The sequence below is a fragment of the Anabas testudineus genome, chromosome 6 (assembly GCF_900324465.2).
Source record: "Anabas testudineus chromosome 6, fAnaTes1.2, whole genome shotgun sequence".
Classification (NCBI taxonomy): Eukaryota; Metazoa; Chordata; class Actinopteri; order Anabantiformes; family Anabantidae; genus Anabas; species Anabas testudineus.
The window spans coordinates 15065003-15083119 of NC_046615.1; the positions used below are offsets into that span (position 1 = coordinate 15065003).

The following is an 18117-nucleotide window of genomic DNA, read 5'->3' on the forward strand; positions in this document are numbered from 1 at the left end:
TCACTGCAGGACCCAGTGGAAAGTGAAATAAAAACAGCTGACACATGCATTGTTTCTTGTCCTCACAGTTTTACTCATGAGAGATGTCATACATCGCCAAAAAGACATTAAAGGCACATGAATAAGAAATTTAACAAACCATAAAACTGGCTTTTTAGTATCGTTAAGCTTCACTGAAACACAACCCTCATTGTTTGCTCTGCCTCTTAGTAGTTCCCTGAGCAGGTACCAGAATTATGTGGAAGCCCACATCTGCTAAGAAATGGAAAAAACTGGAAAGGATTGATAAAAACAAACATGACATACAGCTTGAAAATGACATCAAAGCTACGTGTAAGAGATGAGTGAGTCACATATGATGAATTGATATGCTAAAGATTTGACTTAATAAGCCAAACATTTGGGATAGTTAGTCATAATTCTGAAAAATGAAGTACTAAGGCACAATTCTGATAAACTAAGTTAAAATTACAAGAAACTATTTATATTTATTCTGGTAGAAATAAGGCACTACAGCATTGTCCTGTATAATGAAACAGTTCTGAAAAAGTGTAGAGTAAAAAAAAAAAAAAAAACACATATCATTCATCCATTTCACCTGCTACTCTCCAGGTTGTGCTGCCAACTGGTGGCTCGGGATCATTATTGTAGAAAGATTGTTTTTTTTACAGTCAAAGACAGTTCTTTAGAGAGCAGGACAAGATGATAGAGGCACATTGTAAACAGGCAGGTTATTCAAGTGTAAGGCAGCCATCTGCACCCAGCGTGGGCTCATCTACTGCTGTGTTCACCTACGGTGGAGCTCTCTGCTTCTAGGCCCACTCTCCTCAGTGACTCTGAATATTTTCTCTTTCCTATGCTGACAATGTCCTGAATCTCATCTGCCAGGTCTCTCCTGCCACTCTCTATCATAGCGTCCACCAGCCTCGACACTGCCCCAGGTCCTGCATCCTTCTGTCCCCGGGCCCAGAGGAACAACATGTCCAGGACCAAGGCTCCCAGGTTGTCCCTAGAGAGGAAAGCAGAACATACAATGAACATTTGACATTATGTGTTCATATATACCCTTTTCTATCCTTTTCTAACAAGGAGTAGAAAAAAAATAAATATATATATATATAATTTACTTTCTATAATAGAAATATAATCCTCAGTTTTCTACATCAACACAAGATTAAAAAGTCTCCAAGGCATAATTTTATCTGGAATAACCAGCTACGGATGAGATTATCTTTATAGTATCTCTTATTTTATTATTATTCCATTCTACATTTTGTAACCTGATAAACATACTGCGAAACACGTCCTCTCTAATATATGATACTACAATCATAATGTAGATAGAAGATAGACGGTGCAGTTTAAGGAAAATAACTATTGAGCGCCTTACACCAAATAAACAAATCATTATAATGGCTTGTGAATGTACTCCTACTGCACAATCTTACACAAAACACACAACATATAGAATATGCATGATTTTCTACAATGCATTTTATCTTCTGCAATGTGTCGTGAGAGATTTTCTCAGCTTTAGGAGAAGGGGGAGGGCCAGATGAGCATCAGTCTGTGTGTAATCTCCTGCAGTGTCCCAGATGGCTCAGTAATGGCTGACAGTGCAGATTAAAACAATCAAAATTCTCTACCATTTCTCTCCCTCTGCAGGTTTTTCTTGAGTCACGTAACACCTCATTCCATCATGTTCCTTTAGAGGCTTTGCCTGAGCGAACACACAAACTGATTACATCACTAGCTCAGGTAGACGTGTAAAAAAAAAAGAGAAATCTAAACATTTATCCAAAGCTCTACTGCAATTTTAAACATTTTACATGCTCTATCTAGATGGAGAAACAATCTATATTGGATATTTATATTTTCAATGTTACTCTAATTATCATAGACGTCATACCTTTTTAAAATTGCATGTGTACTTTTTAAATGGTAAATGGTCTGCACTTATATATCGCTTTTCTGTGCAGCTGACCTGATTCACTGGGGGCAACTTGGGGTTCAGTATCTTGCCCAAGGACAATTCGACATGTGACAGGAAGAGCCAGGAAACAAACCATGATTAGTAGACGACTGCTCTACCTCCTAGTCAAGTTATAAAAGTATCTAGAGTAATTAACTGTAAATGTAACAGCTCTAAATCAAGATAATTTATTCAGAGAAACACACATTTTGATAGCATGTTAACATAATAAACCTAACTATCCTAATTGTCAAACTAAAAACCTAATCTAGGCCATTTTTACCTGTATTTATACTGGATACGATCCAGCTCCTGGTAGCTCAAGCCAAGATTGATGCCAATAGCACGCCAGTCGTGTCCTATCTGAAGAGAGATGGACAGCAGGTTGGCTTCGGTCAGATAGCCGCTTTCAGGGTCACCCAGATTTAGAGGAGGATGCTGGACTTCCTCCATGATATAACTGTTGTCTGAGTTTAGAGCCTGAGACAGAAACAGAGGAAGTGAACAAACATTTAGCGCAAAAGACTAAATAATCATTTTAATTAGATTAAATTTAAATTTAAACATTTAAATTTAAATTTAGATATTGTTTCCATAACTTTTTTTATAAAAATGTATACTCTGAAAACAGGCGGTATAACATATACCATTCACAAATATAAAACCATCTGTTCAATATATGACCCGAGGAAACAAAATTCAATTCAACTGACAGGAAGTCTTAGTGGTAAAGTTGCAAGCCACTGGCTATCGTGTCCTTTCCTTTTTCTTGTCACTTCCTCTGGCAGATTGCTGGGAACCTCGCCTCTATAAAAAGACACCTGTGACAGATACACAAACACACAAATTTCTCAGTATACTGCGTGAACAAACTGATTCATGAGACAAAGTGAAAATGAGCCAAGCACTTACAATGAACTGATACACTATATACCAAGTTAAAGCCATTTCCCTAAAAAGAAACATTCCATTCAATGCAATACAATACATACTACCACAATATAATAAACAATAAAATAAATGAATAAAAAACTAAAATAAAATGTACAGCTTGTGTTAGTTTTGTTAGAGACCAGTACTTATTTGATGGCTCACGTGATTCTAGCATTGTACTCTGTACATATCATAATAAATTAAAACATTAGAAACAGCGTACTTTATTTCAAAAATAGCTGAGAATGCAGGATTTGGGTATTTTTTATTACAGTTGTCTCTATTTTAGATGACCTCACCCTTATACTGAGGGTTAGGTCAAGCTGCCCTTGTACCATGTGTACCACTATCTAATCTGGAAATATAATTTACACACTGGGACTGATTATACATGTACAAACTAAAAAAGTTTTCAGTCACTGCACTTTCTTGTCTGCTAAATATAATATCTGTCTTACTTGTCCCCTCACTGGCCCCTTTTGACCCTGAGCTGGACAGATGTAAACTTCCTTCAGGTTCTTCAGGCTGGAGTAAAACATAAAACAAAGTCTCCCCCCGACACAGTCAGGTCTGTCTGAAGAAAACAGGACAATATCATCTTAAGATTTCATACACAGGCAATCGCAGATCCTTGGAAGGAAAGGAAGCAAGAGAAAAAAATGTTCAAGATAAGATAGTGTGTCAAAGAGGACTTCAGACCTGTGCTGATATCTAAGCCCCTTTCAAAGCCGGCAAAGAACTGCTCTCCTTCCAGCAGGTCACACAGGTCTGAAGGCTGAGGTCCATCATACTGTTCTGACAACGACTGCACTCTGCCTTCCACCTAGACAGGAAGCATCACAATCACTGTTTATATAGTGACGAAAACCGTTTTATCCAAACTGTGCCGTAGCTGAGACACCACATTCAGAGGCTGATAAAAGAGGGCTGATACACAGACTATTCTTAGTGTAAATAGTTCTAATAAGCTGAGAGGAGAATAACAAACCTTGTTAGCAGGCAAGCACTGTAGCAGAACCTGTGAAGGATCAGTCTTCCTCTGGAGGACGAGAAACTGGACTTTAAACTGTTTTAGCTTTTGATAGACCTTCCTCACCACTCCACTTACACAGCGCTGAGTGGTGTACCACAGCCAGTACCTGCAGTGATACACACAAAGCTGTAAAACCACAATGTAAGACTGTAGTCTACTGGCCCACTTATGGGTCACCATATACAGAGCAGTCTTATGTTCAAGGACACATACAAACACATGTTAACAACTTCAGGTGCTGCTTTTGACAAGAGAGTATCAGTATAACTATGGGCCTTCACAGAGTCAGAGTGCATTGCATTAAGGATTATTTGTAGCTTTAATGTTGCTAGGCTACCAAGTGTGATTTCACTTCTGTTTATAGTGAGTATTTCGCAGTTGGTCAGCCCTCAAAGTGTTGTTTTATTAGTTTAACTTGGGGAGTTTCTAAGAGATGGAGTAACATACTGTGTTTCCATGTAGGAAATTGTGATTTTATGCCATCTCCTGAAAATTTTACTGCACAAATAAACAAAGCAAAGTGTTTCCTCTCTTCAAAAAGTGTTTATGACAAAAACAACTGTTGAAAAAAGGGTTGTTGTTGTTGTATAAGCCATCCTTAGAGCTAAGCCAATATGGTATACTGTATAACTATAATATATAATAATGTGTATATACTTGTATAGAAACTTACCAGGAAAAGTGTGTAATGTAGAAAACGGCATACAAATGGGTGACATAGAGAGACACTTGTGATGTGATGTCAGTCCAGCTTTGGGCAGTGGGGTCTCCATGTAGCAGATGCAAACAGGAAATATCAATTGTATGACCTGCATAAGCATCAGACATGTTAATGTGTGCTGACATGTCCTGTTATAAAAACATTAAAGTGAAGATGGCAAACTGTACCTGTGACACCAGATGGTAGAGGGATCTGAACTTTGATAGGCTGCAGGAAATGCATGTTAGGATTCTGGGAGAGGCAGAGGAGGGGACTGACCCTGGCCTGAGCATCACCACACAGTGCTTGCACCTCTGGCAGAGATACCTGCAACACCTATAGAGAGAGGCACAAGCTAAAGCCTTGCAAACCTTCATGCCACACGGGCAGTGTGATGAACTTCTATTTGCCTTAGTGCCCATATCACCTACCTGTAAAGTAATGATGCGGTTCTGCACAGTGGAGTCTGGAGGGAAGTGGAGTTTAATTCCAGGATCAGAGCTGGACACCAGCAGGGCTCCAGCTGGTGTAACAGAGCAACTGTCCTTCACTGGACGGGACACAGCCATAAACCAGGAGAACTGGCTCACAGAGCAGCATGCCAGCTACAGGTACAAAAAGGTAATTTTCTCTTACTATTATTATAACTTGTATAACAGATAAAAATAGTACTAACAAAAAATGATTGATCTCATTTGTAATAATATTGTGAAACCGGAGTTTATGGTTTACCTTGGCTGGACGTCCTCCAGGATGACTGCTATGGTTCTCACTTCCTCTCCTTAAATTAGTGGGCAAAGTGCTCCATGACTGTCCATCAAATCTCCGCACAACCACCTCTCTTCTTTTTGTGCGATGATAAGGCACACAAACCTCCACAGGCTGTAAGCATTTCAAAGTTCAAGACATACAGTACAACATTAGAGATGCGCCAATCCAAAGTGCAGAACAGATGTCTAGCCTGATACTGACCTCTAAGCACAAAGGATATCGTCTATGACCAATTCACATTAAATACAGTTCATTTATTCTTTTCATACTAAATTTATGATTTTTTTATGTTAGTTTCATTTATGCCATCACTGTAGGCTACTAAGTCTAAGTTTTGGAGCCATGCTGATCTATGATCTCATATTACCTTATACAATTTATGACAATGATTTACAGTGAGATATACAGATTTTAAATATGGGAAAATAAAAGCAGTACTAACATTGGATCCGTTGTTGGTATTGGAAGATGCCCTATACTGAGGTATCATTACTAGTGTCATAAGATGAAAACGTTCAGTAAATCCATATAATAAAAATCATAAAATGTTAAACATGAGAAAAGACTAATTACGTTTAATGTACCTTTAGAAATTTTATTCCATGGGGGCGAAGTTCCAGAGGACGACTCAGGAGGATCTCATGCTCCTCTAGCCACACCCACTTCCTATCTGGCCTCTTCTCAACCCAATCCAGTCTTCTTGATCTCAACAAGCATCCCGGGGGGAACAGCAGCTCAGCCCCCCCTGGTAGAAACACATGACACCCAGCAGGCGAAACACAGAAACTAAAGAGCAAAAGCAGCATGATATATTTAACCATAATCTAGTCAAAAATGTCTTGATTGACAGTATTAACACAGAGAAGGAGAAAGTATTTCTATGCTAAGTGACACATTACCTATGCTGGTTAAATCCAAGATGCAACTCAGGGACTTTTGTGCCTGTTGGATCTGGAAAGGAAACAGTCGTATAACTCAGACTGTATTTACTAAGTTCATACAAACACTGTAGCTAAATGATTTAATCATTTATCTATAATCAGTTTGGAGTCCATTTTCTTTGCTCACCAGGTGTGGGAGGGAGAGGAGGAGGGGTAGGGGGTCGTCCCAAAGGATTATCACGCACATCTATTTTCAGCAGAGGCAGTTGGTTCAGACAATGTGGGATCAGACGGAGGTCATTGCTGTAGATGACAAGCTCCCTCAGTGAGAAGAGAGAGCCTGGGCAACAGCATAAACAGGTTTATACCTTTTTTATTGCTACATTCATTAATTTAAATTATTTATGTAATGCTCTTTTCACTGCACTGACTGCCTTACCCATGCTTTCTGGTAGCTGCTTGAGCTTGTTGTGGGACAATTCCAGCGTAACAAGCTCCTCCAGAGAGCCAATTTCATCAGGCAGATGATGGAGGAGGTTATGAGAAACATCCAGTGTCTGCAGTGCTTTCAGCTGACCCACACCCGGGGGAAGAGATACCAGCTCATTCCCCAGGAGGGACAGGTAAGTGAGGGAAGACAGCTGGCCTATATCAGGAGGCAAAGCTGAGAGGTGGTTGTGACAAAGGAGCAAAGAGGACAGCACAGGCAGGCTGAGTAGGCAGGATGGCAGAGAGCAGAGCTGGTTGAAGGAGAGATCCAGGTGTACCAGATTGGAAAGAGAGGAAACAGATGTGGGCAAAGTAGTCAGGAGGCCTGGTAGTGGGTCACCTTGTGCGTCATAAAAACAGTGTCCTTGAAATAGAAAGAAAAGCAGAAATATTAGAGTAAAGCTAGGAGAAAACAGAGAATGACACCCAAACTGTTTTGTATTGACACAGTATTCACTGTATTCACTTTTATATGTATTTTCCCATAAACATCAATACAACGAAACAAATGTCAACTAAGCTATTTAGTGCAAATAAGATGATGATACCACATTATATAAATCTTAAAAACATACCACGTATAGCCAGTGATCGTAGCTCCGTCAAATTATGAAGGACATTCAGTGCATCATCTAAGCCGGGTTTATCTTCCGAGCCCAGTCTGAGATAGTGGAGTCCCCTCAGCTGCCCGGGGATGGACCCCCATAGTAACATCAGTGCACCTGCTCCACCCTGGTACACATCTAGGGTCAGCTTTGTATCAGTCAACACAGCTGAGAGCTCCACAGAAGGAGGCAAGGGTGGTGTAAGACACAAGACTGATGATGAGAAAGAGGAGGATGAGGATGAAGAAAAAACGTTTTTATGGTGGTTGGAGAAGAATGGGGAGGATGAGGACGTGCTTGGTAGTGAAGGAGCAGAGGTATCCATGAAGCTTGATGGAGACACAGAGGGTGCATCCCTCTCTGGCTCCAGGAGACCCGCTTGACCTCCTGACATCTCACCACTTGATATGGTTGGTTCACTCATCCACTCTGATTTCTCTTCATCCTGGTGCATCAGACTGCTTCCAGGCCTCAGAGCCAAAGTGTCTGCAGAAGGGTCTGGTACTCCACCTTTGGAAGTTGTCTTTGATGGGTTACATGCAGGCGTCACCTCCAACTCTTCATCCTCTGACTGGTCTCTCATCATAACCCAACTGACGGCCTGGTCACCATCCTCTTCATCAGCAGCTGACCCTTCCTCTCTGTTTCTCTCCATTCAGGACACTGTTCATAACAGTGCACAGCTAGCTAAGAGCTGCCTACTGACTAGCTTGTACAGTACTGTCCGGAGATTTAGTTTGTGCATGATGTGTCTGTACCATTAATGGCACAGTTTGATATCGTCATTTAGAGATAAATGACTGCCATGACTAGGAATATGTCCGCAGACATGTTTGCTGAATGAATATGTTGTAAGCTAGCGTTATTACTTAAGCACAGTTAAGCTACAGCCTCTCCATATTCACGTCAAATATACAGCTCTGTCAGCATTTGAAGCTACGTTAGAGATATTTATGTGCCATGACTAATACAGAGGTAATTCCCAACCAAATACAGTGTAAAACTAGCCTCTAGCTTAACCTGTTTCAACAGTCTGCGCTGACTCCGGTTGCTTCCTTGTGCCCGAATGTTTTTAAAGAAAAACCATTGCGTCACAGTGGTGTTCGTTTTATTGTGCATCGTACACAGACGTTCATCGGGCGGAGTCTATGTATATGTTTAACGGTTTAAAAACAAGGATCCCGCCCACCCGGGTGTTCTTGTGTCCAACACCGAGCGCTATGTTGGTGCCGCCAAAGTTTCAATTCAGGGCGGGACAGACGCTCCAACGTGCGGCTTCGTGTCAGTTCCTGGTCCGACTCCAGGGGGCGCTGTCTAAACTGTGGTGGTTAGTTGTAAACAAGTCAAATTAAACAAAATTAAAAGGTTCAAAAGCGTAAATCAGGACTAGTAGACGTGTGCCTGCTATGTCTATGTGAATAATGGTTAACTTTTTAGTGTTAAAAAAACCTTTCTCCCTCACAAAATCTCAAAGAAATAACAAAAAAGACATTTGAAATGAAATTCTCAAAATAGCATTTTAAAAATGTAATATTTAACAATAGAAAAGGGACGTCGAATTGTTTTTATTGTTTGAACACATCATTTGAATCTTTTCTTAAATTATTATTACAGTCAGGAACATTAGTGAAGGAAATAATAAAAATGTTTAGACAGAATGGAAATGATTTTTAACCTTTATTTTTGCCTAAATTAAGAAATTATCCATTTAAAATATATCTTCGCAGGGGAAGACATACCTTTTAAAATGAGTTTTAAATGGACCAATAAAGTTTATACAAACTATTTTACTTTTCAAGGTTACATATCTTATTTTTAATTGTATGGCGAATTTGTGACCCGTCAGCACAAACTGCGTTGCATATTGGTTAAGAGTTACAGTAGCATCAAAAGGTCATCTTTGACAGAGATGAACAACACAGATTCTCTGTTATGGAAATTATAGCAGAATCTGTTCAGATGTACTGTGACAAAGGTTGAACGTGGTACTGTTTGTGTACAATAACTGAGTGCTCCTCAGAACACCTCCCAGTGCAGCTGCCATCTCATGGTCAGATACATTTCAACTTTTGACTTCTATTATGTGAATTAATATGAGCCTACTTTACCATTTTATATAACTTCAGTGATATTTACCTTTGTTATTAACCCTGCTGAAGCCAGCAGACAACGTGAACTGTTAGTATGGGTGGATTAACCTGTTGGTGTCCCAGTGGAAAAACTGCTGTTAGGTCTTTATTGAACACTACTCTAACCCACCCAACCTCCCTCTGTGGACTTTGCACATTTCCTGTCACCACTAGTGCTTCAGAGCATAGCAGGCAACAGACATGGCAGCAGGAGACAGGTTTGTCTCCTTGTTAGTTTGTCTGTGAGCACTTTTTGAAAGTGTGTGCACCATGTGAGTAGTAGAGTATGACATAGCGCCCTCTATAAAAGGTTTATTTTAATAATAAGGCAGAAGCCACATTTAAGTGGTGTAAATTCCTGTAATATTATACATTGAAGAAGACTCCTAAAGCCCATAGGTCTGGGACAGTTGACTGGTTGGTAGTCCAGCTGTAACTGAACGAGTTGATGGAGAAAAGGTACTTTTTTTTTTTTCAAGAATATGAACCCTAGCTGATAGGGGTTTCACAATAGAGCATGCTCTCTAAGGAATGATATCCTACTACATAACTATTTGCAGCCTAATTCTGTGAATAGTTTTTTACAGAAATGTTGCAGAAAAACATTTCAATGTTACTGCTGCCTGTACTTCACATGGCCTTATTTATCTTTGCTGTGAAACCTTACTACAATTTTGTAACCAAAAGGATGCAAAAACACAATGTTTTCTCATTTCTAAGATGATTTTTAGATTCTGTATTGAAAAAAAAAAGAACATTTAACTTCCTCACAAGGCAAGAAAATATAAATATTAGTGTGCAGGTTTGTTTTAATTGATCTGTAAATAAATCAATACACATCCTTCCTTTCATAACACATATTACGAAAGAAAATCCCAATAGAGCTTTACTTAGTTTTATTAAAAGATGAACAGAATTTACAGACAAAACATGTGAAGACAACAGATAAATTTAGAAAGAACGGGACAAAACCCGTAGCTCTGCCTGGGGAAAAACACTTGACAGCTGTCAGAGCAACGAGTGCCTGTTCACTGACTTCATGGGTGTTTCAGCGCTGCGCATTGTGATTGGTTATTTCGTCAACCATCTCATTTGTGATTGGTCACTTTGCTCAGCGGCGTCAACCGTGATTGGATAAGCCGTGTTGGGCTGCGGGCTCCTCCCTCGACATACCAGTATGTGAAACAACAACAACTCCCCGTGTGTCACCGCGTAGCTATTTAACTACCGTAGGACCGCTTTTAATTATAACATTCACTAAAAGAGGACAGCTTTAGCATAACGGCTTTTTCCTTTCTCACCAAGGTCAAGGTAGCGATCTTACCGGCAACGAAAAGTAACTTCTTCTTCCGTTTGATAGAAAGCGGAACACACCGAAGTACCCTGAAGGCAGCATGTGAAGCGGCATCGTTAACAATAGATCAGCAGTATTAGGCTTTAATTCTTTTTTTTTAAGTCTGTGAGTGAACTTTGTAAAAAGGATTTGTTTACAAACGACCTCAGCCCCGCTTGCTACAGTCAGTATGTTCCCGTTAGACTCTCCGTGGAACATCTCTTTTGCAGGTTGCGGCTTCCTCGGTATCTACCACATCGGTGTGGCCAGCTGTCTGCTGGAGCAGGCTCCTTTCCTGGTGCACAACGCCAGACACATATACGGGGCATCAGCTGGAGCTCTCACTGCCACTGCTGTGGTCACCGGAGTGTGTCTCGGTAGGTATCAGTTTGGTATTTCAGCATCTTCAGGGCGTGGAAAGGATGAAGAGTGGCCTCTGAATCAGAAGACTGAACCAGAGTGCTAAACTGTGCCACCTGTTCACTGCCTAAGTCCCAGTGCAGGGACTATACTAGTAATTTGTAGTAGAAGTCCTACACTGAAATGTTTAACTCAAGTAATTTCAGTGTTACAGGCAATATGTAAAATAGGTTGCCTCTTTTGTGCATGGACATAAAGGCAGAATGGCACTATATTCATAGTTTTATTTTTAACAATATAACATATTTTATACTAAGCATGTTCATCTGCAGTAACTAGTTGCTGAATTGCAGTCAAACATTAAAATAGCAAAAATAAATATATAAATACATATATATTTAACTCAAAGGACCTCAATTCTTCCACCACTGGTAGTAACAGGAACCACAAAGGCACCACTATGGCAGCCTGATAATAACCATTTCAAAGTGTATATGAAATACGTGCTTTGGTAATGTGATAAGAATAAAGTCTTAAATACAAGGAAGGTAAGAAAATGTCTAAGGGAAAAAATCTTTCCCCTTTTGGGATCTTGCTTTTCCAAATTATAGTTGGAAATTTTATTTATTAAAACCAAAATTCCTGATTTAATGATGTTCTCAAAGTACAGTTACATGTAGTAGCTTAATCATCAAAAACTCCTTTGGGAGTTTGTTCATCTTTATTTAATTACTTAAAGTTATAGGAGTATTAGGCTCTCTCAGTTCCAAAAATCCTCTTTGTGCACAAGCTCTTTGAACAGTTCCCATAAACTTTTCTAATGTTTTTACAGGAGAGACCGGTGCAAATATCATCAATGTTGCCAAAGAGGCGAGAAAGCGATTCTTGGGACCCATGCATCCTTCCTTTAACCTGGTGAAAATTGTCCGCCACATGCTGCGTGGGACGCTGCCAGCTGATTGCCACGAGCTGGCCAGCGGGAGGTTAGGCATCTCTCTCACCAGAGTGACAGATGGAGAAAACGTCCTGGTGTCTCACTTCAACAGCAAGGAGGAGCTGGTGCAGGTAGATATCGGACGTCACAAACACAACTCCACACTGAGAACCTGAGAGTATTTTATTCAGGGTTTTTTCCAACTCCATTTGCTTACAAGTATTAAATAGTGAGGATGTGTATACTGGCAATTTTAGAACTGAAATGATGAGTTGTAATGATATTGTGATAACTACTTTTATACAATGAAAAAGCCACATAATTTATCCATTTGTTTCTGTGGTTAAAGTGAACAATCTCAGATTTGGAAGTTTTTTTTGTTGTTGTTTTCATAAATTTTGTTCATACCATGTAGAAATTACAGCAGTGTTTATACAAAGCAAACCCGTTTCAGGTTACCTTATTGTTTGGGACACAGAGAGTAGTCATGGTTATGACTATGACTTAATAACTCTGTGATTCTTTGACATCACATCCAAGCTGTAATATTTACAGTGTTTTCTTCTCATAATTGTGGTCTTGTCTAAGTTAATGTGACCTTTTTTATATATTTTTGTGTTATCTAGGCATGTGTCTGTAGTGCCTACATCCCAGTGTATTGTGGCCTTATTCCTCCTACACTGCAAGGAGTGGTGAGTAAAATCAGTATTTTTAGCATCTGTACACTTTCTACTCTGTTTCCAATCTTCTATTTGGACTAATGAAAATAAATGACTAGTGTATGTGTTGTTCTTAATTTCAAAATCAATGCACATCATCATTGATTTTAAATTAGGAATTACCATACACACTTGGTGTTAGTGAGATGTGTAATGACCTGCCTACCTTGCTGCTCTGCTTGCATTATGTAATGTATTTCCTCTTATTGTGTTTTGTTATCTCTTGGCACTTTTTTCCATGTAAAATTGCCCCTGCCAGAGGCCTCCCTTCCTCAAGAATGTGTTTGTTCTGAATGCCACATGTGCGTGGAAACAATGATTATAAAATTCCTTGGGAGTTTGTGTTTGTGAGAGGTCTCACTCTAAAGGCAAAAGTAGAACTAGTATTATTTACTGTAGATGGACATGTTTCTAGCACAAAGGTTTTCTGAGAAATATTATTGAGAAATACCCAAGCTCCCACCCTCTCTCTGTGGCCTTTGTGATGGGTTTTAAAACTTTACATGTGGTTATGTGTATGCATGGCTTGTGACCAAAATGTGAGATTGACAGAGCCACTCCGGACTGTGCTGGCGCAGGCTTTAAGGTTGTTCCCTCCACTCTTACCCTCAGTGCCTCAAATTCTAAAAACTGATGTCACTTCGATCTTATCTGTTGACACACACTGGGTGCCTCCCAACTTGGGGTTTAAAAGTTCACCAGCTTCGATAAAAACAAACAATCAATACGCAGCACATGATGTCACTGTTATCACATTGTTTGTAATGATTTGTCTTTGGCTAAATATCCTATGATTCTCACAGAGATTCTATGCAATCAAAAATGTGTTTCCACGTATTCTGGTGCTAAGATTTGTCTTCTACCACACAGCGATATGTCGATGGAGGAATCTCAGACAACCTTCCTCAGTATGAGCTGAAAAACACCATCACTGTTTCCCCGTTCTCTGGAGAAAGTGACATCTGCCCTCGAGACACTTCAACCAACATCCATGAGCTGCGATTCACCAACACAAGCATCCAGTTCACTCTCACCAACCTCTACAGAGTCTCCAGAGCTCTTTTCCCTCCAGACCCAATGGTATGTGACTGATTACAACCTTTCTGATCCACACACACACTAATCTACAGTTCCATTGATTTGCTCAGTTGAACTGTGCTAAACTCCGTGAACTTCTTTCACTCATGAGAGATGAATCCTTGTGTTTTTGTTTTGAGTGCAGATTATGAAGACCATGTGTAAACAGGGATATAAAGATGCTCTGCACTTTTTAAAGAGAAATGGTAAGAAACCGATGTTTACTTCTTTCAACTTTCTCCAAAACAATAAAAAAAAGGTCAATCCTAACAAGCTCAATAGATTTTTTTGTCCACTGGCAGGAAATATCTCAATGTACACACAGAGTATCACACTGATATGCTATCAGAACTTGTGCTTCCTGTGAACATATAACCAGATCAATAAATTGCTTTTACTTAGGTTCAGATTTGTGTCACTTCCGATGGTTGCAACATGTCAAATGAATGTTTCAGTACAGTTTACATAATATATAATATTTTCTTTTCTATTCTTTCATGTTGTTTCTTTACAGGATTGCTTAATTACAACGACCCGCTGAGAGATAGACCCATGTTAGCTAATGGAGAAGAAAATGAGCATGACAATGTTGAAGAGGAGGAAAGCAGTGAAGATAATGAAGGGGAAGAATTGCCACATGTAGAAGAAGGAGCAGTAGTGGTTCATTCCACTTTCTCAGAAGAGGAGCATATCATTGTACACCTTCCACCCAGCCTTCACAAAGGTAACATGATATTATAGAACATAGTGTATTAATACATATCATTTAGATGCTATTAAAGCTGTATTGTTGCTCCTACTCCTGCTGGATTGTAATTTTCTTTTCAAATGGAAATGATTTAGGAACACTATCATTATGTTTACTGTACCAATACATTCATTTGACATATTAAAATGTCTCCTGCTTACTTCTTGAATAGTTTTGCATAAAGCAGGTTAATTAATATATTGTTATGGGAACTGTTGCAATCCCCATTGTCTCCCTGCAGCTCTCATTGAGGCCTGCATGGAGAGGAGAAGCCTGGTGCAGTCACTAAGGAATCTGCTTCTTGTGAGGATGGCCTCAGCCATGATGGTCCCCTACACTCTCCCTCTGGAGTCGGCCATTTCCTTGACTCTCAGGTGCTGTAGGACTTAATTACATCTGGTCCCATTCCCTCTGTATTTGGCATACACTCTAGATACTAATGTTTTTGCTAGCAGTTTGTGAATAGTTTCTGTAACAGTGTTAGAGTTAGTGTTAGAGTAGTCATCTCTATTTATTGACAACTGCATATCCTGTGTGTATAGACTCCTGGAGTGGCTCCCAGATGTGCACGAAGATGTAGAGTGGATGGGAGAGCAGACGTTAAAAATTATGCAGCATGTTTTTCGCCAGACCTCAAAAAGCATTTCCCAGCACATGTCTGCTAGGTAGGTAACAGCTTCTGTTTTACAGTTTTAGTGATCTGCTTATGTTGTATATTTACAAAGACTGTAATGATTTTTTGTAATGGCATTTTTTGCCAGAGTGCATTTAAATGTCACGTTCATAATGCACATCCCATCGTTGGATCTGGGGTTTATTACAGTATATGAGCCCAATGTGAACATTGATGTATTGGATTTCAGCCTTGGCAAACCTTTTTTTGCCACTTGATGGCAGCATAAACAAGTTATTCAAACAATATTAATAAAAGTCAAACTTGTTAGCATATTTATGGATCTACTAGATATGGAGCAACACAAACCTTCACTGGGAGTCGTGTTTTTTTCACCAGTTGATGTAAGTCAGATATTCACTCAGCTTTTAACTTTTTGTCCCTTCTGCCTCCTGCAGGAAAATTTAAGTTGTGTCGCTGCTTAATGCTCCTCAGTGTCCACAATCTAGTCTCTAACTGTATCTGCTTTCTATGGCTGCCTGTTTTAGTGAAAATCAACATTAGGACAGCACCGAGAACAAACCCAAGCTGTAGAGCTGCAGGCTGGACAACTAAACAATGAGCTGGTTACTTTGTGGTCACTTTAGTTGGTTTTTCAAATCTCTCTATGCTTTAACTCTGTTCTAGGTTTAGCTGTCAACTGGAGTTACACCACACCCAGTCGCTCCCCTCCCGGTTCAGCTCCACCAATCTGTTTCCCACCTGGGTGAACAGGAGCAGTTCTTCACTCCAGGATGTCTTCAGGCACCTCGACAAGTATAAGAGGCAGCTGATGTCTGGAGTGCTGTGTATCAACATGGACCTGCAAGGTTCCTTCGAAACTGGACCCATGTCAACAAATAAGCGCTGTCCGTCCATCACATGCACAGACGGCCTCATAATGCATGATTGTCCTGAAATTGCACCTGCTGCCGACGCCATCAGCAGCTCCTAAGCGCTTTTGACAGGTTTCTGCTTCAAGTGCTGCAGCACTGAAGAAACACTTGAAAAGAATTTAAATCAGATTTCAACATCTGTTTACACCCTGACATTAAGATACTTTTACAACACCAGGAAGGTACTGTATATGTCATCTAACAGACCCTTTTGTATATGTTAATGGTATTAATTTACCATATTTACACTTACTACCTATTCATTTTTGACTAAGGCATGACACTGAAATATGTCTTCAGTTACAGTGTAGTCGAGCAAACTCGTATACACAGTATTTCTGTAGGTCTACAGTGAAACTTTTATACTTAGCAAACAAACTTGAATTACGGGATGTTACAAACAAAAAAGCTCACTTGAAGTAGAAAGGTTCAAATAGGTGATGTTTTTAGTGGAAACCAGTAATCAAGCAGAATATTCCTGCTGCATCTGGTAATGAAACTAAAAATCATTTCCGCTACGTGTGATCACGGAGTTACTCCATTTGTTAAATGCAAGTGTCAATGCATTGTAAAAAACAATAGTTTTTGTGTTTCTAGGTTTGTACGCATGTCCTGCTGCTAACTGTTGTGCAGAATTTCTGTTTTCAAATCTTTAGACTCTTGATTGATTTTTTTTTTTGATTATTGAATGATTTTGAAATTATGTTAAAAATGTTGCCTTTTTATAAATCAAGAATACGATTTTAAATTAATCATGGAATCAGTTTAATCTGCCTTGCACTTTCTCATTTGATGTCGTTGTATGGCATCAAATGTTATTCTTAGGTAATAAGCTACTTATATTAATACTTCTCTTGTGCCATGTTACATGATATTCAAGCTGCATGATTAAACCCCAACTTGTGCCTTATACTTCAAATGCCAAGTGAATTTAACACATTGTCAAAATGTTGCAGAATAATATTTATGTGATTAAATAAACTGGTATTGTTTAACAATAACTGTTTTTTACTGTATGAGTGTTTTGTCATTACTGCAAATATGCAGAGATCAGTTAAACAACAGTGATTTTCACATTACTCGGAAAAGCTGTAACTTAGAGTGAAAAGTGCATGGAGGACATAGAGCAAAACACGTGCGTAGCAGTAACCAAACAATGGCTCAGTGACCTGAGGAGGTGTTTGGGATGCTTCCAGAGAATCCAAAATGACAAATATCCTCTGTTGATTCCTGAGTTGTGAGTACAAAGTGCAGAAATAATGGAGCTAGTCTCAGTACTCTTAGCTAAAATAGCTAAAAAGGTAACAGAACATAGTAAATTCTAAGCCACAAAATCTATGAACAATTACTGCAACTTGTTTAACAGTTTAAAGAAGCTCCAATACAGCAGTACTATTTTTAAATTATATTTTGTTCCCTCTTTTCCATGACATTAAAATGTGCATGGTACTATATGTTCTTCTGCAGAGTCTGACAAACAAATCTACAGAAGTACACACACAGTCTCCAAGTACTGCACATGAGCACGTGCTCTAAAATGTACTTGAAGTAAAGAAGTACAAACATTAAGTTAAAAAGTCTGTTTCTCTGGGCATCAATCCAACTGAGTAACTGATAAAAAAAAACCTACGTATTTTACTGTTGAATGTGATGCAGTTGATAACACGGACGTAAAGTCCACACGTGTTTAACCCCTGCTTTCTAAGTAACTTTGCTGCAGAAACCTAAAATGTTCAGGCCCTGTAAAGTTTCATTTATGTTTGTACAAATTCAATAGGAGAGTGACTTCAAAAACGGTACTTCTAAGGTGTTAATTTCAAACATTAATTTAATTTATTCAGGGAGAATACACACCAGATCAGGTATAGGAAGAGCTGTTACTTTA

General features: G+C 39.3%; 2 protein-coding genes across 4 annotated transcripts; one reads left to right on the forward strand and one right to left on the reverse strand.

Annotated features, from left to right (window-relative positions):
- Positions 1-61: 61 nt before the first annotated feature.
- pidd1 (p53-induced death domain protein 1) lies at positions 62-8466 on the reverse strand. 3 transcript variants are annotated; one of them, XR_003299163.1, is made up of 16 exons: positions 7355-8466; positions 6730-7143; positions 6478-6630; positions 6309-6360; positions 5994-6195; positions 5371-5520; positions 5070-5243; positions 4827-4974; positions 4612-4747; positions 3894-4044; positions 3605-3728; positions 3364-3479; positions 2686-2793; positions 2256-2452; positions 1647-1720; positions 877-1009 (listed from the first exon to the last, which is right to left on the reverse strand). XR_003299163.1 is itself a non-coding variant. In XM_026366269.1 (15 exons), the coding sequence occupies exons 1-15, from the start codon at positions 8037-8039 to the stop codon at positions 772-774; spliced, it is 3048 nt and encodes a 1015-aa protein (XP_026222054.1). In that variant the 5' UTR covers positions 8040-8466; the 3' UTR covers positions 62-771. The 3 variants fall into 3 exon arrangements, 2 of the variants coding, with proteins under 2 accessions (XP_026222054.1, XP_026222055.1); XM_026366269.1 differs by lacking the exon at positions 1647-1720 and having other exon boundaries at positions 62-1009; XM_026366270.1 differs by having other exon boundaries at positions 876-1720.
- A 1908-nt stretch (positions 8467-10374) lies between these two features.
- Positions 10375-16677, forward strand: pnpla2 (patatin-like phospholipase domain containing 2). The gene is made up of 9 exons (XM_026364952.1): positions 10375-11223; positions 12039-12271; positions 12767-12832; positions 13730-13939; positions 14082-14142; positions 14451-14660; positions 14926-15058; positions 15227-15349; positions 15985-16677. The coding sequence occupies exons 1-9, from the start codon at positions 11037-11039 to the stop codon at positions 16289-16291; spliced, it is 1530 nt and encodes a 509-aa protein (XP_026220737.1). The 5' UTR covers positions 10375-11036; the 3' UTR covers positions 16292-16677.
- Positions 16678-18117: the final 1440 nt, after the last annotated feature.